We start from the raw sequence: 27,594 nt of genomic DNA, 5'->3' as shown, positions 1-27,594 counted from the left end.
GTTAGTGTCTCACAATGGGGTTAGGTGGAAGTGTGTGTGTGTGTGTGTGGGGGGGGGGGGGGGGTATGGGGATGGTGAGAAGCAGCTCTGATTACAGGCTGATGCATGGGGCTTTGTGGTTGGGGGTGGGGGTTGTCCTGTCACCCACCCACCCGCCCTCCCACTCAGAGCCAAGTAACAGGTGCTATTTAAACCCACATCTCTGTCACACTCCCATCGAGCTTCAGCACCATCGATACGGCACCAACACTTGCTGCGTCCGTCTTGTCCGTCTGCCTGTCTCTCTGTCCACTGGTCGGTCTCCTTCCTTCCCTGCTTGACACACCACCGGCCGTGGGCACACACCTGTGTGACCGTGGCTTTGACCGGGTTTGGAACGAGCGCGCTGGGAATGTTTGCAAGCAGCCTGAGCGAGGTGCGAGGTGGCCATGCAGGCCGCCGCCTCAGTCGCCAGCTAAGTGCCCCTCCTGTTGACAACCTCCAGATGCCCAAGCCTGGAGGAGGAGGCGGAGGGGGCAGTGGGGCCCCACCTGGTCGGGACAGCGGAGGTATACGTCGGAGCAGCAGCATCAGTAGTGGCGGTGGCGGCACCGGGGGCAAGATGCTGTCCCTGTCGTCCATGAGCGAGAGCATGCGCAGTGGCCTGAGCTGCTTCCTGTCGGACCAGGCCCTGGAACAGGAGGAGCGGCAGCAGCGCAGTGACCAGCTGGCGGAATTCCAGCGCCTCCGAGAGGTGCGCGCCGCTGCCCAACTGAAAAACCTGGAGGACTTCCTCAAGATGAATGCCGTCTCGCTACGGGAGTGTGTGTCCTATACCACGGGGATGAGGTACAGGTAAGTAAGGGTGTCTAGATGACCAGTTTGAACTGGCTTGATGGTTTGGCTGCTAAGGCTGGCCTAACATCTAAGGTTAATGAACGGGATGGTGGTGTTCAGACATGAGACTGAGTGGGGGTTACATTTGAAGACATTCAGATGTTTTCTGGGTTATGCCAAATTAGGATTTCAAGTTCCATTGAGTCTAAAGATCCCATGGAACCACATTGCAACCATCATTTGGCCATGTACCACTCAACCATATCCACGTTGGTTTATCTGACCACACCTCTCATCTTGCAATACTTGCAGGAAGTGAAATTATTTTTTCATCAACTGATCAGAGAGATCAAGTAACAAGAAGGTTATTTGTTATTTGGCGCAATTGTTGAGAAGTGTTTACTGGATAACTAAATTGATTCAGCTTTTGACCAATCATTAGTAAATGTCATTTCTGATAACACTGATGAGGAGCAGTGGGCTAACTACAATGGTCCTGTCTCAGAAACGAACAAATATGATGTAGTTATTGTTCCTTGAGGATATTTTTCATGAAGATTCAAAACATCAAGGTGTTCTGTGTTTTCTGCTCTTGCCCAGTGACAGTGTTGAACTATTAGAGCTGTATTTGGATTTGTTTGTCCATCTTGATATTTGTCTCTACTCTGGCAATGTTGTTTTTCAGAGGGCCGGTCATAAAATAGCGAGTCATTTTCGGAGTCTGATCATACCATGCAGTGGGTGCTGGCCAGGTTTCAGAATTTTCCACTGGATTAGTGAGCTCTCTATCTCCTTCATTGGACGACTTCACATTGAAACAACTCCATTAACATCATTATGACACAGAATGAGGTTTAAAAGTCTCTGTGTTTATCAAAATATTTCCAGTTGCAGTGCTCGATTCTGTAGATGCATGTTATGTTAAGCTTAGAAGTCTTAAGTTGAATCACATCATCATCATCAATACTTTTTTAAAGGATGTTACATGTAATGCCGTTATTTTAATGTAACTGCTTCTTTCAGTGCAATTTTAAATAAGACATCAGTTTTATTATCTTTATGGAAAGCATGCCTTTGTTTATGGAGGCCATAAGTCATTTTTGCTTCAACCTCCAAAAGACAGATGTCGTTGTGTTTCATGAAAAGTGGTGTAGAGTATCACAAATGCTACTTTGTCTCTATGACAGCTCAACCCTTCATCTATGAAGGATTGCTCAACTATGACAAGTCAGCATGATATCATGTTACCAAGGTAATATTTTTTAGGAGGCCACCGTTGACTTGGCTGGCTTGTGAGCAGTTTGTAGGCCGTCCTTTGAAGTCTGCCTCTACCAGGCTATAATTACTTTCTGTTATCAAGTCATATCTGTAATTGGAGCTATAGCACAAGCGCTAAGTATATTTCTAATGCTGTCATCAGCTCTATATTGATAAATAATTGACAGCCATGCTGTGTTAACCTTTAAATATATATATATATATATATATATATATATATATATATGTGTGTGTGTGTGTGTGTGTATATATTGGGTAACTGTTCTTCAAGACAACAAACTATTTTATGTTTTTACAGTATAATGAATCTTTGATGATTCATGCTGAGACAATTTCATAAGTCTTCACACTATGCTAATGTATAGTTCTGTATATATTATTTTAATTCCATATAGTAGCTTATTCCTACCTCCTATGACAAAACTATGAAATTAGAAAACATTATTTTGATTCTCCAAGTACTTTCTTTTCAAAATGCTGTCAGGTTTGATGAATTGCAACTACTCTCCAACAGATGGCAGTATGTACAAAGGCCTTGTTCAATGGGTCCGACTTTCCAAATATTTAGATCAGATCAGCGTTATATTTTGTTCTATCACCCCTTGACCTCCAGTTCCCCCCACTACAAACATCACATGCTATACTCATAATTTATAACAAGGTGTGCATTATAAATAAACAGAACACATTGTGGATCTGTAAAATGGCCCTGCTTAGGACTGTATGAATGACTTTTTGCTTTATGTTATACATGAAACATACACAACAGTATATACTATGAGTGTCATCCTTTCCTCATCCTCATGGAAGAGCTGACAATTCCTTCCACTTTTCTTCTCTACTTGGTCTTTGATTAAAAGCTCCAGTTCTTTTCCCCTCCCCCCCACTGTGTTTCCCTTTCATTTTTAAATGGCTGATTGGCCTCTGGGGAGAATATTTTGGATTGAATTGAATTAGGGAGATACTCTTAGACACACTTACATAACACAATCTAAAATAACACATTGGGGGTATATGATTCTTTTCTAGCGTGAAGCAAATCGAAACATCACTGTGTGCTTCTCTCCCATCCCAAAATAACCTGAACAGGTTAAACAAGCTTCTTTTGAAGATATGTACTTCTAATTGCATGTTAGAGCACCGTCAGTAGTATGTCACACATTGTCACACATTATCACCCATCATATCAACAGTTATTGCTAAAATGACTATTGACTATCTGTTCATATTTCCTGTAATAATTGTGGATTTTGGACTTATGTTCAAACGGACCTGAGTGATCAAGGTATTGATCAGCACATATGATTCAGTATTGATAAACTAGTCTGATGATACCTTTTGATTCAAACAGTTGGAACCTGAGAGTGGCATGTTAGGGGGAAAACCTTGATAACTCTACTTGATGATTACAGATTATCAGCAACTCTTTGGTTCAGGTATCAACATTTATATAATCAATATGCAAAAAAGAAAATAGTAAAATATGACTGAAAAGAAAGTTACATATTTGTATTACTATCCACATTTGGACTTTCCAAGATGTTAAGGACAGCCATTGCTAGGCTCTAACCCTTTACAGGAGCTGTCTCCAGTTAGACAGATGTCTTTAGTGCCCAAACCCTCAAGGTCTGTCTTACAAAAACCTTGGAACGTAATGAGGCACTGGCTGATAGCAAAGCCATTCAACGTCCTGATAACCACGCAAGCTGGCTAATGGTGCCCTGGGCTGTTCGTTGCAAGGCAAAGCCTTCTGTGTGTGCATGTGTGTTTTTTGTGTGTGTTTCTACTTACGTATGCACACTAGTGTCTGTGTACAGTATGTATACTTTATGAATTCCCAGCACTTCCTTGCGGTACGTTGGACTGAAGCTGCTGAGTCCAGTGACTAGGACAGGCATGGCTGGCATTGTTTACCCCCAGTCAACCCCAGGCCCCTTCAGAGGAAAATCTATTTATGGCTCTGAATTTGTGAGATCTCCGCGCAACCCTCCCACAGCTGTGAGGGTATACGAACATGCATGTGCTGGGATGGGAATTGGCCTGGAAGATGCACTGATATGGACAGAAACACTGTGTCAGATTAGGTTGATGTTAGAACTAGAGTGCAGGGTCAGTACACTTAACTGTTCACACACTAGTAACAGACTGAGGAAATGTTCATGTCTCCCTTGCTCTGAGCCACTTTGCTGGAAGGTGTACTGTGTGTTTTGCTCCTCAATTCTGGCTGCTGGTTGAGTAGTAAACAAAACGTTTTCCTCCTATCCCATTGTTTAAAAGTATTTTCCTCAATGTGGCATCCCACTTTTCACCCAGACTCGCCCTACACAATTAAAACCATGTCACTGAGGATCATCCTCCATATTGAACGAAGTTTAGCCAGCCGACTGAAACCAAGTCTCAAGTTTGATCCTAAACATTGATCCAGTTCTATATGATCTATACACCCCAGGCTTATTGTAAAGAACTGACATTTACTGTCTGTCAGTTTCAATATACACTTGCAAAAGGAGTAAGCATGTGGCTCTCTGTTTACCTTCATTGGCCGTTTCTTTACTAGGCATGTCATAATATCTTTCTGACTGGTGAGGCACACACAGCCCAATTGTGTAATTCTGGTAATGTAGCGAGCGCAAGACAGCTCTCTTCCTCTTCATTATTACAGGTTCCAAAGTTGTGCTCTCAGTGCTCTCTGCATACAGTCAAGATGATCATTATTAATTCAGCAGATTTTTGAAACTGTAGCTTAGGAAGATCCTACTTTAAATGTAGCTCACAAATGGCTAGCATACTTCAATAACATGCAGCAGACCTACGACAATGGGAATCAAAGAGGATAACTGAGGCTTGACAGATGAAATCTGCCTCCAGTGTTTGAAGCTGTGAAGAACCAAAATGAGCAAGCCATGTGGAATTAGCACTTATGGTTCAGAATCAGCCACTGGAAAAATACATTTTATTTACATGCGATCTCCAGCCTGTTCAAACCACCATGTTCTCCTTCTGATGTTCTTCATTTCAAAGTTATTAATGGATTGATGTCTTCTATATTTAAAGTTGCACAGTGACCCCTCTCATATTTTATGTGAGTGATGAATTGTGTCTGTTTATCAAACACTACTCACTGCAGGAAGGGAAGCACAATGACAGGCAGACCAAACTGTGGGCAAACACTAATATTTAGTAAGCATAGCTCACTGGAGAGTAGATTAGAGAACACAAAAGCTCTTCCTCACCCAGTAAGATAACACACAGGATATTGCTAAGGAGAACTGGTGGAGCCTATATTGCTCAACTCACAGTTATTCTCTCTATTGTGTCCATGTTCCAGTGTCCAGCCTGGTGAGAGTCATGGAAAAAATAAGCCCTGCACCAGCAGATGCAGTATGCCTAACACCCACACAGGGATTTGAGCCACGGTTTGATTCATGACCCTTCCAGCCCCCCTGACATCCTTCCCACCTGGCAGCTGTTGCACAGGCAGATCTAACAGCCTCCTAAACGCCCTGCTCGCTCAGCTAATCATCACTGTGGTCATGTTAACCCCTCCGCCTTTACCAGACACCCCCCTGGCACCTGGTTGGAGATCTCAAGTTGGGTTAGGGTTTCCACTTGGGTTTGATTGACAACCCAATTACAGCTGCTGCTTGAGTCTAACAGGACAGTTTAATCCGCTGGTGTAATTATTTGTGCCCTGGCTGGCTTGCAGCCTTGTGACCTGTTATATTAGCTGACTGGCAGACTCTGAAGGGCACGCGAATGGACTGATGCAATGTACAATACATGCACATGCATAAATACTGTACAGAGTAGTATAATACAGTACTGTACACACACATACTGTATCATATCACAATAATGCTGTGAAATGACACTGACATGTTCCTCCCACACCTATAAAACAAATGTTGAAAGCTGTAGTAGTTAAGTTTGAAGTTAGAGTTGAGATGAGGATTCAACATTAGACGCAGCTGGCCTCAGCTTTCCATGTTGAGCTCATCACTGACCTCACACTTTCTCTCTGCCTCAGTTAATTTGGTCATTGGAGCTCAACAAACACTAAACACACATGTGAACACAAAGTCCCATACACATACAGACATAGACAAACTGCATGGTTGTAGTATGGACTAAGAGTGCAATGAAAATATTCTGTATACTGTATCTATCAATCTTCTCTGTGTGTGCGCGTGTGTGTGTGTGCTTGTCTGTGCGTTAATGCATGGGCCATTTGTGCAAGCGTGGCAGATTAGGTTAACATAATCACACCGATTTGCATAATGGTTTTGTCTTTGCAAAGTGCGTGTGGCAAGGTTTAGATTTTTGAATTGACAGCCTCATCAGTATTTTCAAAGAAGGGAGAAAAAGAGAGATAGAGCTGGCAGCACAACAGCAATCAGTGTAGCCCTATAAGATTAGGAAAAATATAATTCAATAATTGTACATCATCTAGCACAGACCATACAGTATGACCTATAGATACAGGGAGGAAGAAAGCCATTTTTGTACGTGAAAAAATCTGACATAGAAGGGTGTTGATTAGGCAACCAAAATTGTGCTGGTCTGTGTGAAATAAGAAATATACGTTATCAAAATGGATGTTGACACACTGCTTTCAAGGGACTTTATGGATGGGAGAGGGTCACACCAGTCAGTGTTTCTGCTAAAGTCTGGTTGAGTCAGGATCGAGAACCCTGCACATTTAACGTTTGGATTGCACACATACTGTACACACACACAAGCCTATCAAGCCTGCTGCAGAGCTGTTTTGTGTGCTATGCCACGTGAACAGTACAGCTGCCGTTCAGTGAGAGTTAAGCTCTATCTCTTCCCCGTGGTAACTTTCATCCTGGAGAGAACAGTTCAGAATAAACTAATCCCAGCATTTAGAACACGGGGAGCGAGTGGTGCAGAGGGGAGGAGGTGAAGGCAAGACAACACTGCTTTGAAATGTGTCTTTTTCAAAGTGAGGGGTTTTAACCGCACATGTGTTGACTGGGGGCCAAACCATCAATGGATGTCGGATTATACCTCAGAGCCTTACCATGTCACGCACGCTCAAACTTTCAACATATGATTGTTTCTTTAGTCTGCACTAGGATTTTAAGATTGCTAATTGCATGCATTTTCTCTCTTTCACACCTACAGTACACACACACACATGAAAGATGAGCTAGTGGGCTTGGCAGGTCCTGCCTACTGTGATAGGACTGTAGACAGGTCCCAGGGATCTTAGTACAGCAAAGCTAGGACAGGGGCTGTACAGCCACCCTCTGATCTTTACAATGGCTTCCCCTGGTTAGAGCCAGAGGCAAGGCCTGCTCCAGTGAGGGTTCCAGGTCCAGGGGACCGATGCATACTGGAACAATGCTCTCTCTCTGGATGGGTCCACGCCAACCTGTTTGGTTGTTTCACGTTTACTTGCTCTTATTTTTGCCAGCTTGGCCTTGAGGCTTTTCTAAATTTAGTCCTGCAATTTTGTCCCCTGTGCCAAGTACCCTCTACTGATTGGTGATTGGTTGCGGTGGGGTTGTTATGTTTACCTGAAATTGCCCTTCACAAAATCCAAGGCAGATTTTTGGCTGTTTTTACATTGTGTTTGTTTCGAAACCATAAAACACTTGGTTGACATCCATTGCTATCAAATTGCAATCACACATTTTCTCCTGCTTAGGAGATTTTTTATTTTGTGACATTATGTATTATATCAGCTGTACTTACCTATTTGTCATTGGCATGATGTTAAACAACTTATGTCAGTGATGCTTAATTGGAGATAAATGGCTCTCTGGAAACAAGGCAATGAGGGAAAATGTGTGTAAAACACTTCCCTGAATCACTCGTCACCTGAGACTATTTTGATACAGGTCAGGTTGCATAACCTGCATTCTGCCCAAGCCAACCGTAGCTTGGATACGTTAGACTTACAACCAGTCCTCCAACCACTGTTGCAGAGAGTCGACTGTATTTCGATCAAATCTGCAAAAAGTCCTAAAAGACTGAATGTTACAATACCTTTTTTTCTTTTCATGCACTCCCCTTTTTCTATTATATCAGCTACTTTTATTGACGGCCATGTATAATCTAATTGAAGTAAGAAGTGAATGTTTCTTCTGATCTGCGTTGAAGACCATACTTCTTCACATTAACTGAGATCAGTCTCTGTTTGTCTCTTTCTCTCTCCCTCACTCTCCGACAACACTCCCTCCGCCCTCCTCTCCCTCTCTCTTTCACTCACTCTACATCCCCTCCCTCATTCTGCCTGCTCTCTTATTTCTCACGTATAAAAGCAGTAGGTCATCACTAGTGAATGGTAACTCAGACAAGAGAGTTAGAGGATTCAACATGGAAGACAAAGGGCCAGATTACACATGCAGCCTTAGCTGAGAAAAACAGAGGCAAAGAAAAATAGAGAAGCAGTAAGAGAGAGAGGATAGGGAGGGGTCTGGCTCCTCACTAGGACTCGTGGAGTGCTCCAGAGACACGCGTGATTGTGGTGTTAAAGTGTTGATGTGATTTGTCACCCTGGGTTGTTCTAGCGAGGCTGTGGCATGTGCTCCTGAGGGAGAGGGTTCCTGTGCACAGCGGCATCGCGCTGACTAGACAACATCGGACCTGAGCTGCAGCAGATCACCTCTTCCACTCTGCTTGTCCCCCCTCTCCTGTGGCATCCCGTCCTCTGAAGCACGGCTTTTGGAATTTCTAGCAGTTTGAACTTTTTGCTTTTTTGGGGGGGAAGTGGAAGACTTTGTGACTCTTTTGCAAAGGAGAATTATTTAGAACTGGGGTCTGATATTTCCTGACGTTCCTTTGAAAAGCCACAGTACCATTTGTGAACCAGTTGAAAGGGTGCTCAGGTGTTGACCCCTTGTGCGCTATCTCGGACGTCTGCTGCCTGCGCGACAACGCCGTTTGACCAACTGGACATTCCATCTTAGTTTTCATTCACGCCGAGGCTGTCCAGCCGGACCCTTCATCTGACGCTATGCAGGTGTCGTTGGTGTGTACGGACCACCGAGGTGTTAACCGAAGCACGGAGGAAAGACTAAACCGGCAGAATGCCAACAGCCCCAACATGGGCACCAAGAGCAAGTTCCGAGCCGTGGCCATGGTGGCCCGCAGCCTTGGCCAGCTGTCAGTGCAGAACATGCCCTCCTCCAGCGACCAGAGCATACGCACCGGCATGAAGTATAGGTAGGAAATACCGTGAAGCATTCGTGTGATGACACAGTGTAGGTGTGGTAGGAGAGTGCTGAAGCATGCAGTTGCATTCAAGGCAGATTACTTAAGAGAGAGTAGACTTTAATAAACTGTAGACCATCCTTGGTTCCTCAAAGGGTTATTGGACAACCCATGATAACAGATTTGAGTTGTAGGGTTGTAGAATTGCCACTCTGTGTTCCTCCCCTTTTGTGAGTTTGACAGTACAGTGCAGAAGATGACAGTTTTACCTTGTGAAAAGGACATAATACCAAAGCACGTTGTGAGCATGATAACGATAAAACCGTCCTCTCACTGAACCCTTGTGTCAGGGGGCCGTGCCACCATGCTGCTTTGTGAAAAGACAAGGGATATTTGGAGAAATGTAAGCCTACAAATAGACATGGAAGGATTCGGATCGTTCTGACTGCCTGGTTCTTACATGAATATGCAGAGCAGCATAGGCTAAGCATTTATCACACTGAATTAATAAATCCCATTTCTGACTTTGAAGTGGAAATATAGATTAAAACATGCGCACAGAATTACTGTAACAAACAAAGCAAACATTTCAGAAGGTAAAGACCAAAGGATTGAACGTTTTAAAATCCCCAAAATACTGAGCGTCCCAATTCTACATAGGGCCTTTGAAGGTAATCTCAACCCAAACACCTTTTACTACTTTAAAGAATTACAACTATTTCCCAAGATACCATTCCTCCCTGCTTATCCACTATGTCATGTCTGTCATGGTACATCAAAAGCACTCTATAACCACTGCCCAGCATAATGTAATATACAGTTTTTCCCACTTTCCTAATGTGTAACTCAACACCACAGAGGCATGCAGGGTCATCAGTTGAGCTAGCCATCAGTCTCTCCGCTCTCTTGATCCTGCAGACAATGAAGTCCATAGAATACACACACGAGAATCTAAAGATCAGTCTGGGAATGTGTGATGTGTATCTGTTCTACAAACAGAATATTGTCTTTTAATTTGATCAAACTTGCATTAACAGTGAGTTCACATCTTACACTGTTTCTCGGATTAATTTATAAATGCATACTATTCTTATTATGCAGTACGTTCAGGTGACAATAAGTAATTACAGTGCATGTCACTAAACCAAAAGGCCTCTTTGTTTGCTGAGAACCCGCAAGCATAACTTTTATTAATTATTTAAATCAAAAATATTTTCATACTCCATATTCACTCCCATACTGTAGTGTGTCAGAGTGGTTACAGTTAAGATCTTGTTTAACACACAGATGCACACACACACACACATATAAAAGCCATCATGTTTTACATTTTTATCACCATCTTTGCCATCCACCCATTGCAACACTGCACTGTAACTTCAATTGATCTACTTAATCAATCATATTAATTTAGTCAGTCAAATGTTGCTCCTTCTCACAGTGTCTGTCTGTTTACTGTATGCTACAGTATCTACTGTAGTTAGAATAATGTGTAGGATCATGGTCATGTTTGTTCCACTGTATTTGTATTATGTGTGAAGTTTATGTATGTCTGTACGCATGCATGCACTGTATGTACTGTATGTTTATGTGAATGAAAAGGGTGTTCGATAGACCCTCTCGGTGAAAGCGGGTGGGGTTAAACTGTTCTTGTGTCAGTATGAATCTCCCTCACACCAGCCGGAGGAATAGAGAGAAGTCAGTAGCTCAGATTAGTATTTCACTAAAGATGCTATAGAGCCAAGGGGAAACTGGGCAACCATAGAGCCACACACAGTCCCACACAGATACAGACCCACAGCCAGTAGGCACACACACACAAGCACAATATTATGCATTTGCAAACCTTTACCAATAGAAGACAGCAAGCCAAACATGATAAGGTCCTTCATATTTCTCTAAATTGGGCAGAATGTGAAGGTCAATCATGTGTCTAACTGAATTTTCGTAAATCGGTGTGGGCGGTTCCTGCTGTGGTGGTCTGACAGGCTCTCACAGGTGTGCCCAGGCAGACTGAGTGTCCCCAGGCACACACTCAGGCTCTTGAGTCCTCTGTCTCATGGGGGTCTTATGTAGAATAACTCAGGGATTATCCTGCTCTGTCCCACAGGTGTGTATGAGAGAGAGAGAGAGAGAGAGAGAGAGAGAGAGAGAGAGAGAGAGAGAGAGAGAGAGAGAGAGAGAGAGAGAGAGAGAGAGAGAGAGAGAGAGAGAGAGAGAGAGAGAGAGAGAGAGAGAGAGAGAAGGGCTTGCAAGGTTGATAAACTGAATATGAGGGTCTGAATTGTATACCTTTTAGGTGGGACTGGGAAAAATGAGACTGACATTGTCAATATAGTGACTGTGAGAGAGTCTTTGACTCCTTTTAGTCAGGAGAAGTAGACACAAGTGCACTTCTTGCAAGAGTTGCATTTTACTTAATTTTAGTGGTGTCTTGCGAGGCCAGTGAGTGGCACAATGAAGGTGAAGAATGATATAGAAAGAGACAAAAAGGATGGAAAACAGACTATCTTCATCTTCCAAACGATATGAGACAAGCTGATTACGTAAGTAGTCAGTAGTTGTCAATGCGTTCTGGCTTTCCAAATCTTTTCCTGCATGAGAAACCCTGGATGGACAACAACACACAGCCTTGTTTTTGTTACGTAACTGCACTGTCTGTCTGAGGTACAGAGAGAGATCATCTAAGGGGGGCAGTGAGAGAGTGTTGGTAGAATGGAAGCACAAGTCTGTGCACCAGGCTAAGAGGAAGAGCCCCCGGCCCCACTACACTACGGAAGGGCTGGGATTGCTGCTGCCTGGGTTCCTGCCACTGCTGGGCAGCATGCTGGATCTGTTTGGATCTAGATTGGAAGGAAGGGATTGAGATGCAATAGAAGGAAACATTTGAGAAACTACTATACCTTTTTGGTTACGATTTTGACACAGCCTCTTTCACACAAGCACATGAATGGTTTGAGGAAGCAGATTTGTTGATGACCTCTTTTTATCTTTTACTCTGTGATCACACAGAGCATTGTGTGTCTGTACAAGGCATCCACACAACCTTTAAATGTCACGCCTATCTAACCTTGTTATTCATTTGCCTTATTACTCAAAGCCCAGCATATACACACACACACACACACACATCAATTGTCCTTGAATTGCTGTACTGGCCTTGGTTGTGTACACTATTGGAAGTCCATATAAGGCAAGAATGAGAGAGGAATGAGGAATCACATTGATTTCAAAATTTCCCAGACTGCTATTAAAAGATACTTTTTATTTCAAGATGCAAAGTGTTGCATTTGGGAATAGCAAAGGGCAATGTCTGTACCTCAGTAACCCCCGGGCAGTGTCTGTGTCTAGGTCCTTAGCATCCCTGATGTTTTACGCGCCTCAAGCATCTCCCCTCATCCTCTATGTGTATCTGATGTGAATTCCTTTATTTCTGTGTATTTTTCCTTCTCTGTCTTCATGTGTCATCAGAATCAGAATCAGAATGGGATTTATTCGCCATGAAAGTTTGCACAGACAAGGAATTTGCTTTGGCAGGAAGGTGCATACAATAAACATATATCTAAAATTTAAATATGTGGACTATCTATACTAAGGGTACATAAACTAGCAGTACTAAGTGGGATTAGAATAGAATTAAATGGAAATGTAAAGTTAACATGGACAGTGCACCGGCGCCATATACAGAATAAGAGCGGCACATGTTTTTTGATAGACGTGTGGTTTGTCAGATGAAGGAGTCGTGTTGTTTCTGGTGTGTGAACCATGACGAGATCCCACCTTCTTGAAGAGGGCTTTCAGTTAACACACCTTACACGGTCTCATCCTGCTCTTCCTCTTCCCTCTGCCTCCTGCGTCCTCCTCCCCACTGTCCCCCTCTTGATATTCTACATGTTGCTCACGATCACGGCTGCATCTCTCCTCTACTGTTCCTGGCCTGTCATGGCCCAGCCAGCAGCTTTGAGTCATCTGCCTGCCTAATGTGGACATGTGTAAGGGAAACAGCTTGATTAACAGCGCTGCCCTCTTGGTGTGGCTGGGCCTTTAGGGTGTAACTGTGGGTGTGTATGTGCTTGTGCAGTTGGGGAGTTGAATCACCGCTGATTAGCTTTTGATTTCACAGTGACACGTACCCCACTGATACTTTATGTTTTTGAGAAGACTGATACAAAGATACTGGTTCTGGAAGTGTTCAATTATTATAGTGTCGGATTGATGGAAATGGAACAATGCATATATTTCATAATTTTTGTTCTTGAGATTTGCACTGACAAAGAATTGCCTGCAATAAAATAAATAAAATAAAAAATCAACACTGCAGATCACTGTGCACTCCATAGAGAGCGAGTGCACAATGTGCTGTGGTTCTTCCATTGTTCATCTGACTTTTGACATGTGTTTGGAACAATAATGTCTGAGAAAAATTGCTTACTCGTCCTCGTAGTAATGCATTGCAGCAGCATGTTAGTGTATGGTATGTTGTGTAATGCACAGTCTAGCCTACCATTACACTTGCTGCAACATGGCTTAGTAGTGCAAGTGGATGCTACTTGCGTTGAAAGCTTTTTTGATGTGCTTTGACAGGTCTTGTCAAATGTCCATTAATGATGGGTTTGTGTCAGTAGTAACACACATATTCTCTCATGGAAGGTTATTGATACGGTAATATGACTGAAGTTTGCTATCTGACTCAGAGCAAATACAATACTGTTGTGTCCTGTAAGTGAGGATGTGATCTTCATGCGTGTGCACCATGTGTGCTGGAGAGTGTGTGTGTGTGTGTTTGTGCACATTTGATGCGTGTTATTGTACATTACATTTGACTTGATAGTGAAGTGGCCCAGAAGGAGGTTAATTGGCTTTGGGCTTGAGTGTGACCACTGGGAAATGGGTCGGTGGTTTTCCAAGCACAGCTAGCATGTTATTGGCTCCTGCTGAGGAGATCGCGTTCATGGCTGCATAACGGGACATGCTGACAGCATGCCTGCTGTCAGCACCCAATAAAAGGTCCTCTCATACCAGCCATGGCCAAATACAGCCCTGGCCTTCAGCAGACATTCACCTCAGGCCCAGTCTCATGAACCCACCAGCACCACAGTGTTAAAGAGAGACAGGGCTATTTACTACTAGAATGATGACTCTTAAACTGACCTCTTGTGTCTGTGCTTTTGATTGATGATTGACTGTCACTGGTGACATGTTTTACTAGTTTGCATGAGATTTTCCTTTCATGTTTTAAAGATTCCAGTATATTGCAGAGATTGTGTGTGGATGTGTGTGTGTGTGTTTATTCTTCACCTGTCACATGCACCATATCTTTGTACCCTTGACCTGGTGAGTGTTGATAGAAAGAGCATATGATGTTCCTACTTGCCTTCATGTGAGTGTTCAACAACAACATGACACTACAGACTGACCCTCAACATTTGCTCCACGCTCCAGCCTTGTTTGAGGTCATTCAACATGTGTCGGTCGGTGAAGTTCATTTAACATGCTGTTCTAGTGAGTCTATGACAACCATCTGTTGGCAAATGTAGCTTTAATTAGAAAAGCAAAAATATTTATGAAACATGTCGTGCAATAATGCTATAATGGTTGGCAAATCCCATGAGCAGCTTCTGACTGCCTGTCTGCAGTGTTACTTGTGTAGGCCTGGACTCCTAAAGCCTGGGCTTTACTCTTTGGAGTGACTCCAGCCAGCAGGTGGTCTGGTTCACCTTCACCATCCAGCCCCCCGCCAGTAACCCAATCTAGACCCAACAGTTAGAAATGAATCACCAGACCAGTGCGCTTAACAGAACACAACCATCCCGCTAATTTGCTTTTGTAGGGGGTTTAATATTTGGCCAAACAACCTAAACTATTTCCCTATGTTTAAAGGAAGAGGGTAAACTGAAGTGTATTAACATCAACCAACTACAGTAAGTTACACAGTGAGGTGTGAGACCCATCTAGTAGAGACGTCCGGCAACTCCATATTTGAGTGTATGAGAGGTGGGGGCAAGATGACACCCAGCCTCACAATTTAATGACCTGATTGCCCCAGTAGCTTAAAGTGCCTTTCAGAATCAGAATCGGAATGAGTTTTATTCGCCATGTAATTTTACACAAACAAGGAATTTACTGTGGCAGGAAGGTGCATCGAGCTGGAGGTGACATTGGTGTTATTTTGGATTGGCTTATAAAACACTGTCGTACATGTAAGGTTTTCTTCATCTGCTGTTACTGTACTCATGTGATCGGATAAACATATATATTATTTTTTGTTCTAATTACTCCACTTTAACAGCTCCATCTCCCATAGTTTTGCAACATATAGCACGTACTGCAGCACACTTAAAACAAGTGTAGAGGTGTGAGTGTGTTTTCACTGGCAAGACAGCATATGAGTGTGTAATAGTGACTGTGTGACTGTGTGTGTGTGTGTGTGTGTGCATGTGTGTGGGTCCGGATCTTCATGTTCATGTTCACTCATTTCAGGCCTCGTACAAGGTTATGTTTCCATACAAAACTAAATCAATAGAATAGCTAGCACAGCAACATCTCACCTTGGTTGCAACTCTGTGAATACTTCAGCTCAGGCAAGAAATAATTCTCTGCATGTACATGAATAACACAAGTCAATCCATTCAGTCCTCTCCACTTCTCAAGGTAACTAACAAACATCCCTTTGTTATTTTTGTCTCACGTTAAGTTTTTGTATCCCTGCAGGTTGTCAATTCAATGGAAACTGGAGCATTTTGTGCGACATAATTTAGGCATTTCAAGGTTAATCACATTTATCGAAGAGGAAAGGCAGGACATGAAAAGAGTGGGAAAGAGAGAGAGTGGCAGATAGATGGTGTTGTGCATGACTTGGTGGCCCTCATGTTGTGGGTGGATGAGAGAAGAGCTCTGTAACCTTGGATCTTGGTCAATCTGAAGGATGAATAAAACATGCTTCCCCAGCCTCCTCCTCACTTCTTTCTACATCCAGGGCTGTAGGGTACTGCATGGTCAGAGGGAATGCTGGAGGTGAAGGATAGATAACATTAATGCCATTGATTAACCAAAAGGTCCACACAGTTGATCCAAATAAAAGGCAAAAGGCAAGAATGAGACCTGGGTACCAGTATCCAGCCCTCATTTTCAAGTTCCTAACTTTTCTTTAACAAGTTTATACTTTCATCCTAAACACAAGGTTTTCTATGAGGAACTGTTGCCCATGTTCTTCCTGTACTCTACCTCCTTTGGGAGATCAGCTGACAGCACAGCATCAATGGATCTGTGTATCAAACTGTGACACTGCATCCTTCCAGACACTGAGCTCACATCTTGAATTAGACCTGTGTTTTGTTTTGATCTGTGTGCCCAGAGTTCATGTCCATGCTCTCTTGTTTTTGTTAACAGAAACCTGGGCAAGTCTGGACTGAGGGTGTCCTGTCTGGGATTAGGTGAGGGTGCAGGCTTAGTGATCCATCACATGCCTTGATTAGTATTTTATAAAATAATGTGTTGTTTTTTCACAAAAAATACCAATCAGCAGAGACACATCTGGCACACACCTGGCACACAACTGACAAATGTGTACACCCTCTTCTCCCCAAACACAAAGTAAGTACTCTGACTGTCTCTTCTCTTTACACAGGCACATGGGTTACCTTTGGCGGTCAGATCACAGATGAGGTGAGACATAATGATGACTTCCTTTAAAGATGTTTGTGCCTTTTTCAGCTTTATTTATATCGATAGAGACAGGAAAGCAGATAGAAAGAGAGGGGAAGACATGCAGCGAAAGGTCCGTAATCAAACCCAGGTCCCTGCAGGAGAGCCTTAGCCTATGTTGTATGCACATTTACCCTGTGAGCCACCGGTGCACCCCCAACATGATGACTTCCCAACTGTTATTTACCACAAACCCCACCAGTCACTGAGTCACCAGTGACTCAGTGACTCAGTGACTGGTGGGACAGCACATGATTCAGTGGCTCAGATGTAGTCCATAGAGGTCAGCTGTAGTCGAGCAAAGCAGTTCAATACGGATGATGTCATGTCCCCTCAGTCTCTCCGGTCTCAAACACATCTCTCTCTCCTGTTGTTGCCCAGGTGGCCGAGGAGCTGATGACGTTGGCATACGAGAACGGGATCAATCTATTTGACACAGCAGAGGTCTATGCTGCAGGGAAGTAAGTATAAATCTTTATACCCTGACACACAAAGACACACACACACATGCTCACACATACCCTCACAAGCACACACACCCTCACAAGCACACACAACCTCCCACACTATGTTCTCTGCTGTTTGCTGTCCCCTTCTGTATGAAGGTCATATGAAGGTCTGTATGAAGGTCGCTTCATACAACCACTGGTATGATCTCCATAGCATTCTATATGTTAACTTTGTACAGTATGCTCATACTGTTGTTGTTTTTTAATTTGTATAGGTAACCATTTTAAATATGCTTTCCCTTTCCCATTTTCTCATCTTGCCTGCTGCAAGGCCCCAATTTCCCCTTTGAGATCAATAAAGTACTGACTACTACTAGTACTAGTAGTACTACCAGTATTTTTGACTAATGACAAACCTAATTCATACATTTTTACAAATTGTTGAAACAATTGTCATGCTGCACCAAAACTGTTACCTTTTATTTCTGTCTCAGTGTTGGACTGTGATGTCAAAACAACATCACTGAACTGAGCTGAGTTACTTTTAAGCTACCTTTAAATCTTGGGTATGTTGAAAAGACACAGGAAATGCAGTCTTCTGCAGGTCCAGAGGAAGAGATTGCCTCAGCTCCTTTGAAGGTCCCTATAGGCCATCTCAGAAAGGAAGGGAATGAGAAGACGGCATTTAAAACAATATTGCACAAGCACATCTTCACCTGCATTGCAGTGCGGATAGTGTATTGTACTGTAGAGTGTGTGTGCCAAGAGAATTCCTTATTTCATTGAGGACACTGTGTTCTTTACTTTAAAGTCATGTCACCAGTTCAAATGGTTTAAGAACAGAAAAGGTCACTCTGACGTGAGACAAACTGCATTGAAAAATAATTAATTAAGAGACAAATCAATACTGGAATTATATTAGCTGCTGTCCACATGTTAATTGCATAACATGTCAAGCAAGACTTAGCCATTTGCACATCATTTATGTGTTCATCTTAGGTGAAGTGGATGTGTGTGTGTGTGTGTGTTTGTGTGTCCCTTTGACACTACGCTATAAAATAGAATAGGTTCAGAAAAACTAGACGTCCATACTGTACAATGAATTTCTACAATTCTAATCACTGAATGAAGTGCTGTAACAATGAAACAGCACAAGCTTAGTTGTTGTTGGTTTATGTCAGGGTGATATCCCATCCATACACAGCTGAGCATCACTGTAGGAGTTTGTGCCTGTCTCTCTTTATGTACATTTACAAAATTAGTAATTTACAAGACTCTTTATCCAAAGCGACTTACAAGACTTACTTTGTGCTAGAAAGATTCCAACACACGTCACACACACACATACTGTACACCCCCCCCCTCCCCCACACAACCCGGGCAGAGCTACTTGATAGGAGCTGTCACATAGAGTCAGATGTGCTTCATGGGAAATGATGAGAGCCATTCATGAAGAACATATTGGTCCTGGGGGCAGAGATGTTACATCTGTCGTTAGAGGCAGCAAGCCCCCCTCCACACACGCGTGTGCGGGACACACATTCACATAATCCACCAAAAAGAGAAAAACATATAATATAGAAATTGGGCACAAGGTAAAGAAGAGTAATAGAGAGAGAAAGAGTGAGAGAAAGGGACAGGCTAAAGAAATGAAGGAACGAAGCCAGGAAGATTGTGCCTCATAAATACCCTGCTTCATTACCCTCTTCCACCCAGACTGAGGAATCCACTCTTCTCTCAAATGTTGCAAATATGTGCTCTGAAGCTCAAAGTAATATCTAAACCTCATTGTGCAACATGCCCTTAGCATTCTATTCATGATGCCAGCTATTATAGTAATTACCTGTAATGGTGTTTTTCTCTCCCAGGGCTGAGGTTGTTTTGGGGAATATAATTAAGAAGAAAGGATGGAGGTAAAATGTTTCATCATGAATTGCATGTTTCTCCTCCTTTGTGCATGAACTGTTTTCTAGCTTGCCCAGTGGCTGTTTTTGGTGTTTCCCATATTTAAAAGAAAAAAGGAAATGCCCACCCACACAATGTTCAAATGCTGCATTTTGTTAGCGTATCAGTGTTTCTGCACCACTGAATTTAGCTCAAATCAGTGTGATGAACCAAGACAGAGCCTACTCCTAGATTAAAAGAGAATTTTCAATTGAGGACAGCATTCGGATGAAAGTTGTCCCAAATGTGTCTTCCTCTTAACTGTAAAGACATTCTTTTAAAGTTAAAATGTTGGGTCAGTGAGATCTGACTCGCTTTGTTTGTTACTTCTTTACAATGCACTATTTTATGAATGAAGCAGAGCACTTACTTATAGTAGTAGTTGCCTACAGGGCTATTAGGCACAGACAGTCAATAGCATGGAAGCAGCTAGGCGAAAGACTAATGCTGCCCATGCTGTATCCCTTCTGCTCATCTGAGGAATACAGCTCTTTGTTACAATGCTATTTTTTACTGTGGCTTTGTTTGTTTCTATAATTGGCTAGTACTATACTGTAATTATGTAAATCACACCCATTGCATTAGATTAAGTTTTTTTTTTTTTTTTCAAATTATTTTATGGGAGCTAGGGAAAATGTTAACAAAAGCTCCACAATGTAGGTAATTTTGCTGTACAATACATATGTGTTTTTCGTATTTTTCAGATGTTTACACAGAACTTTATTATTATTTTTGACAAGATACTTTTGATGAAATATTAATATGATAATGACTCCTTGAATGAAAATATGTGAAGGGAATCGTTTATGGTGTCAGAGTTAACCAGATGTCGTTTTTCTGACCTTACTTTTTACTTGAACAGACGGTCCAGTTTGGTCATCACTACCAAAATCTTCTGGGGAGGAAAGTATGTACTCAATTATTTAGCTCGTTAGTTAGTGTGTGTGTGTATCCTGTAGTGGGGAGCTCTCACAGCAGAGAAGCAGCAGAGCTTCACTTTAATTGATTCCTGAGAGGAAGCTGGTGTGATCCACCCCCTGTTTGGATGCCCTGTCATGGAGGACAAATTAAAGGTCCTGGCCTTGCACTGACAGGAAGCAGGAATATTTATTATAACCCATTATTACATTCATAATCTCCAACTGTGAGCTTCAAGTATAATTTACGGTTTACTGAATGTACTACAGTATTATGAACTGTAGGTTGTGAAAGTGTAAGAATAGAGTAATAGGGTTTCATTTTGTAATGAAATAAACAACTATTCTGTTTTGGGTTTTCAGAGCAGAAACTGAAAGAGGGTTGTCGAGAAAACACATTATTGAAGGTAAGCCGTTTTGTAATTTAGAACTTCGCCAATGAACAGATAATCCACAAAAACAGATGCAATGATGTGTATGTTTCTGACAGGTTTAAGAGCATCATTAGAGAGACTTCAGCTAGAATATGTGGACGTAGTCTTTGCCAACAGACCAGACCCCAACACACCGATGGAAGGTAGGTGCACGAGTCTGAATGGCAGTTTGTTCAATACTTAGTTTTTACTGCTTCAGTGTCTATTGAGTTGACATCATGACCCATGAAATGACCTTTATGCATCCAGCTGGCATGCTGGCAACATTCCATGATTTTGCAACATGACATAGAGAAGGAGCATGTGTGGCATCATCACTTTCTTGATTGTTCCATTTCAGTTCTGTCCAATCTAAGACGAATAGAACACATCATACTTACACAATACTGAGTGACAGAAAATGAAAACGTGCTCTTATACACAAATGTGCTAACAGTCAGTTTGTGGACATGCATGGACATCTGTGTCACCTGTAAAAATGATAAAGTACATCCTGTTGTAGCCATAACTGACTACAACAGTAAAAATACAATAGTAAGAATTTGAATCAAATAAGATTGCATTATATGTTCTGTACCATGGATGCGTGCGTGCTGAATGTGAAATGATTATGGCTCTGCTGCCAAAATTGCATTCAGATTAATTAGATGCCAGAAGCACATAGTTTTGGGGTATGCATCTAGTTCTTAGCACAAGCCTGGGAATGCTTGGATCGCTTGGTAGTGAAGGAAAAAATTGTTTCCTTGATCAGGGTACACTATTGCTTGAAGCCTTGCATCCACCAAAAAATCTCAAGCAAAGGAGCATAATTTCTATTCCTTTTTCTAATCTTCTATTTTTAATCTTAAAACTCTCTTGCAGTGCATGATGGGTAGGCCAGAGTTTTTTTTCTGTCTTTTCATTCACAGAATGGTCAAACTCTTCACAATCCTTTTGTTTTGCTTTCGTCACCAGGAGACCCATTTTACACATCAAAGTCCAGAACATTCATCATAGAAGGTACATGGTACCCTCAGTGAAAAATATTCACAACCTCTCCAAAAAAGGCATTTTATGGCAGAGACTTGGTATAAATAATACCTGTTGAAAACTCCAGTGAGTCCATAAAATGCTGTACTTCCCTCCCAGTGGTGCAGTAGAAGGTGAAGCACCTTAAATTTAGTGATTGATGCGGGCTGTTTGATCTATAAAAATATCTTGCAAATTAATTTTGGAGAAGGTCACTGAATTGACGGGCCACTCATTCATTTATTTATTTTTTTGCGTCTAATTTCTCATTATATCAGTATTCGTTGCAAGATTACCTTCCTTCTTTTAGTTTCTTCTTAAATTGCACTTTATTTTAGTAGTAGGACTACACGTCACTGAATATTTCTATTTAATGGTAACTCACAGTGTTATTTTGAGTGTTACATCTGAGTTACTTTTGACGTATTTTAGATGGTACTTTTTGTTTACAGTAGTTGCCCAATGGTTTGGAATAGGCCTACGTTACTTGTTCATAGAAGTAAGCTCCAGGAAAAAGTTACCATGATCACATTCTGGGGACAACTGTGCCAGTAAATAGCAAGGACATACCAAACAGTGTGTATCTCCATATTTCTCCATCTCCATTATTCTTGCCTGTCTGTCATTGTTTCTAATTAAATATGAATAAAACTACTTATGACACCACTCAACAATGCTCAAGTGAATGCCGAGGTGTACACATTAATGTGCACTTTAGAGCTATACTAAAGGTGGGCCACCTTTTCAAAGAGATTGGGGGTTTTCTGTCTGGTCTGGGCCCCTTTTTCTCTTACAGATGGCCTGGTTCAAGTTATTTTGCAAGATGACTGCTCCTGTTACAGCCCTTCTTTGTCCTGATTGCAGTATATTTCCTTTGCCAGAGCATGGTTCTCTCTTTGTCAACAATGTTGACTTGTTCAGTTGTACAATTGACCTTATTTTGTACACCTTATCATGTTCTTTTCCTCAGATTGTACCCCTCTCAACCCCCTGTGTCAAAGGAGTGTGCCATTTAGAAGTTTATGTTAAACTTTGCCTCGCAACACGATTTCATGAACTGTTACGTTGTTCTATACTCTATACTATTTGCAAACACAAAAACTAATTATTCTGGATACATTTTACCCTGTCAATCCATGTTTTAATCTGTCAGTCAAATATGTAGCTGTTCATGGTCATAGGGCATTGTAAAGGCATTTATTTTCTTTTGCACTCCTTTGTTCCACTTCTATTCCTCTGTTTTTGTTTTTGCTTTCCATCTCAGTTAACACTTCCTGAAGCCTTGATCCTCTCTTTCATTGTGGCCCTTATCGCTATTAATATTGAATATCTGGGCCCAAGTTAAATATTTGCATTTTGATTGCCAGAGACTGTACGAGCAATGACCCATGTGATCAACCAGGGGATGGCCATGTATTGGGGCACCTCACGGTGGAGCTCCATGGAGATCATGGTTAGCCATACTGTTGCATATCTGTCAAACTGTGTCAAAAAGTTTAACACACGTCATATTATGTAGTGCATTCCAATCAGTTACAATACTCTAAAGATTGAACTTGGTTATTTGCCGATCAGTTGACTGTGATACTCTTGTCTGTCCTGTAGGAGGCGTACTCTGTGGCACGGCAGTTCAACTTGATCCCGCCCATCTGCGAGCAGGCAGAGTACCACATGTTCCAGAGAGAGAAGGTAGAGGTGCAGCTCCCAGAGCTCTTCCATAAGATAGGTGAGTTTCGCTTTAACACTGACCTCTGCTGACCTGCTAAGAAGATTGTCAAGCCGGTGAGGCACCTGCCACAGTAAAAAGGTCACCAGTTGTTGGATAATAAAGCTGTTCATTGCCACACTTGCACAGGTGTAGGTGCCATGACGTGGTCCCCATTAGCTTGCGGTATCATCTCAGGGAAGTACGACAGCGGGGTACCCCCGTACTCACGGGCCTCGCTTAAGGTAACGCTTGACCTCTGACCCTGTACATCATGTGTATCGGTTGAACTTTCGCCTCTTAATTGCCCTCGATCTGTGTGCGGTAGAAGCTTTCTCTCCTTTCGACTGGTAATTAATAAATCATCATTATTGTGTCTGAAATAGTATTTGGCCATACATGGATTGATTTCCTCTACATCATTCACTCCCATGAAGGAAGCAGACAGTTTGCCAACATATATGAGTACTCATTAAACCTATACCAGAAACATCACTGGTGAGGAACACAGTATACTGATCTTAAGGAATATGGAATCCATAATTGAATCTTTAACATAAATTAGTAAAGAAAAAAATATTTATATTCTGCTTCTTGGGGATGAAAATCAACTTAGTTTTTTATGGTGTGTTTGAATTCGTATTTGTTGGTGTCTTTTAACACATGTATTCAAAGAGGTGCTGTCATAGTGTGGGAATGTCTGCAAAGTAACTGTCCACTACCTCAGTCTTTGGAATTGTTAGGCAGTCACCGGTATACAAAAGACAATGGTGGGGTGAATTCTGGGTCCTGTAGTCCTGAGCGGGTGTGCTGTCTGTCCGTGACAGGGTTACCAGTGGATGAAGGACAAGATCTTGAGCGAGGAGGGACGTCGTCAGCAGGCGAAGCTGAAAGAGCTGCAGGCCATCGCAGAGCGACTGGGCTGCACTCTGCCCCAGCTCGCTATCGGTAAAAATAAAATAAAATAGAGAAACACCTGCCGCTCTCTCTTTTTCTGTCTGTCTGTCCGTCCTGTCCATCCTGTCTGTCCTGTCCCTCAGGAAGTCCACACTGTCAGTCCTGTCCCTCAGGAAGTCCACACTGTCTCATTTTGTTCAGTGTGTCCTGTGGGAGCTCAGGGTCCGTCTGTCACTGTCGTGTTCGTACTGTTGTCTCTTGGTTTTACTGTAATGACTGGGATTGGAGATGAGAATGTTCGAAATATAAATTTGTACTCACCAGAACTCGCTGGTTACCATATACAGCGAAGGATTTCTCTCTCTCTCTACACACACACACACACACGCGCGCGGGTGCACACACACACAGAGTTTGACACCGAAGTACTGCTTATTAACCTGAAATCTTGCTGAGTCCTCCTCCATCACACAGGGTCAATAAGGTTTTGTTGTCTTACACCCACTGTGTTAAAGTGTACAGTTTCTGATGCTGCTGTCTTACATCGTCCTGTGGTATTGCTCTTTCCTGCAGCTTGGTGTCTGAGGAATGAAGGAGTAAGCTCAGTTTTGTTGGGGGCATCCAGCGCAGACCAGCTGATGGAAAATATAGGAGCAATACAGGTGAGAGAACACACACACACACGGTGTATCTCATCATTAAAACAACCTGAACCTGGCATTTTGATAGAATTGTAATGTATCAGTATTTAAATTTAGCACAAATGGGGATTTGACACTTGATACTGTAAAATGTTATAAAGTATTTCATTTCTAGAACACTCAGGGCTTTTGTGGTGGAGGTTTGGCTCTATTTTTAGTCAGATGCCGAAGCGATTATTTTCTTCAGAATCGACTCTTCTTTGTTTTTGTTTACAGAATGTATGCAGCAGTGTGTACAGAGACCCACGTTAAGCCCCATTTTGAATGTGCAACAATGGAAAAAAATAAAATAAATACAAAATTGTAAATGATGTACACCAACTTATTTGAAATTACTGTATGTAAGAACTGAAATGTAAAATGTAAAAATGACTAAATGTACTGTACCTGTATGCATTTGTATACGATTGTGATTGACATGCACAAATGTAGCTCTTTCTATTAGCCCCCACAGGTCAATATTCCAAAGTCCTTCTGTAAAACATAATGGTTGAAGTGTCAGTTTGATGTTCTCTTTACATAACCTCCACTTCTCTCACCTTCAGGTTCTTCCAAAGTTGTCCTCCTCCATTGCGCATGAGGTGGACAGTATCCTAGGCAACAAGCCCTACAGTAAAAAGGATTACAGATCCTAGAGTTGGACTGTTGATGGACGGAGCTCGAGGCTGCCTATTCCCGTCTTCGCCCCAGCTTCTTCTGAATGAAACAGGAAAGCAGGAAATATATAGCCATTGAACAGGGTGGGAATGTCTATTACAATATTCAGAAATCTTTTCTCTCTCCCAACCCCAGACACAGAGCAGAAGTGGGGTATTAAGCAGATATGTTTGTTTGATTATTTCATTTGGCTTCTTTACAAAACAATTTGACTCATTGTAAAGCAGGGGTTTAAATGCACTTCATAAACGTATTTAACAATTATCTAAGAAAGGTTTTCAAAAGCAGTTATTTGCTCTAGTTCCTCAACAGTCAATCTAGCACTTTAGAACAAGGCAGGAAGTTATTTTCATATTAAACCAAAGCTTTTTAAACTGCACCATGAAAAATCCATAGATAACAAAATGTGTGGCCATGCACCATTCTATATAGTAAATTGTATAGGGAGTCAGGTGGCTGAGCGGTGAGGGAATCGGGCTAGTAATCCGAAGGTTGCCAGTTCGATTCCCGGTCATGCAAACTGACGTTGTGTCTTTGGGCAAGGCACTTCACCCTACTTGCCTCGGGGGAATGTCCCTGTACTTACTGTAAGTCGCTCTGGATAAGAGCGTCTGCTAAATGACTAAATGTAAAAAATGTAAATGTAAATGTATTTGGCCATGTACCTACATAGGGTGCAGATTAAAAAAGAAGTACTGTAAGTATCATGTAGAATGCATATCATGCATACAGAAAATTATTAATTCAAGCATGGGTATGCTTTGACCTTTAATGCACATACAGTACACAACATCCATTGAAGTGTTGTTATGACAGTTTCAACTGTTTCAACATTTGGCCTGCAATAGCCTCCCTTTTCTGTTACACGTGTCAGCATTTACAGGTGTGTGTCTTTTTTCATTCACACCTAGTGGTAATGTCATAAAATAGCTCAAATACATGAAGCTGAAAATCAAACCACCCCAGTGGAAAGGGTAATGTTGAATGGTCTGATAGTGATGTGTCCTGTTCTGTCATTCTATCCCCACTGTTCCATCCCTTAGTGTCCAGCGCACGCTCCACGACTCACCCTAAGATTGTGGACCAACTAACAGTGTGCTACAGTGTTGTCTTTCACAGAGCACGCAGTGAGCACATTCTTGCCTCAATAACTCTTGTCACATTCTAGAAAAGCTGTGTATCGGGTTACTTGCATGTGCATTTAGGTTTTTCAACATTTACTGTTACAGAACAGGACAGTGCATTCTGATTCCTTGTGCAGTTTCCATAAATTGTTACAGTCCCATTATTTGTTGTAATTAAAAAAAATAATAATCAAGACACAAAATGATAGCTGGATGAGAGAAAGAAATGTATGCTGTTGGTAAATCATTTACAGCAGTCATGTATGTGTGTGTTTGTGTGTGTGTTTAGCTCCCTGTAGAGTTTCTGTCACTGCTATAACCGGAAATGAAAACAGTTCACACCGTCAAAGCCAAAGATAATACAAATTCCCTTTATAATGTATGTACCGCCCCAAACAGGCCACTGTTTGTAGGCTACTTGTACATAGAGAACTACATGTAAAATGGAAGAAAAAAATCCACAACTTGGTTGTGAAAGACTCTTTGTATTTAAGACGTAAACATTCACTACAGTGTATATGGTCAAAATGATGTGGACACCTGCTTGTCAAACCTCTCATTCCGAAATCATGGGTATTGATATGCATTTGGTCCCCACGTTGTTTCTACATCTGTCTCCACTCGTCGGGGAAGGCTTTTCAGTAGATGTTGTAACATGGATGGGGGATTTGCTTCCATTCAGAAACAAGTTCATATACTGAGGTATCCACATACTTTGGGCCATACAGTGTATGTGTTCATCTGATTTACGTCTATTAAGTGCATCGTGTGTGTATCCCGT

The 27,594-nt window shown here is 42.1% G+C and overlaps 1 protein-coding gene across 5 annotated transcripts; it reads left to right on the top strand.

Annotated features, from left to right (window-relative positions):
- The first annotated feature begins 391 nt into the window (after positions 1-391).
- Positions 392-26,153, top strand: LOC136945681 (voltage-gated potassium channel subunit beta-2-like). Of its 5 annotated transcripts, none has more exons than XM_067239652.1 (15): positions 392-834; positions 16,663-16,706; positions 16,901-16,938; positions 17,359-17,438; positions 19,295-19,339; positions 20,233-20,277; positions 20,651-20,694; positions 20,778-20,864; positions 21,676-21,720; positions 23,097-23,182; positions 23,335-23,455; positions 23,585-23,679; positions 24,262-24,382; positions 24,905-24,993; positions 25,578-26,153. In XM_067239652.1, exons 1-15 carry the CDS (start codon positions 392-394, stop codon positions 25,665-25,667), a joined length of 1,473 nt encoding a protein of 490 aa, XP_067095753.1. In that variant the 3' UTR covers positions 25,668-26,153. The 5 variants fall into 5 exon arrangements, with proteins under 5 accessions (XP_067095753.1, XP_067095754.1, XP_067095756.1 ...); XM_067239655.1 differs by lacking the exon at positions 392-834 and adding an exon at positions 8,970-9,285; XM_067239657.1 differs by lacking the exons at positions 392-834; positions 25,578-26,153 and adding exons at positions 8,970-9,285; positions 25,249-25,309.
- Positions 26,154-27,594: the final 1,441 nt, after the last annotated feature.

This window comes from Osmerus mordax, chromosome 7 (assembly GCF_038355195.1).
Source record: "Osmerus mordax isolate fOsmMor3 chromosome 7, fOsmMor3.pri, whole genome shotgun sequence".
Classification (NCBI taxonomy): Eukaryota; Metazoa; Chordata; class Actinopteri; order Osmeriformes; family Osmeridae; genus Osmerus; species Osmerus mordax.
The sequence above is the reverse complement of the archived record's forward strand: the minus strand, read 5'-3'. Positions and strand labels throughout refer to the sequence as shown.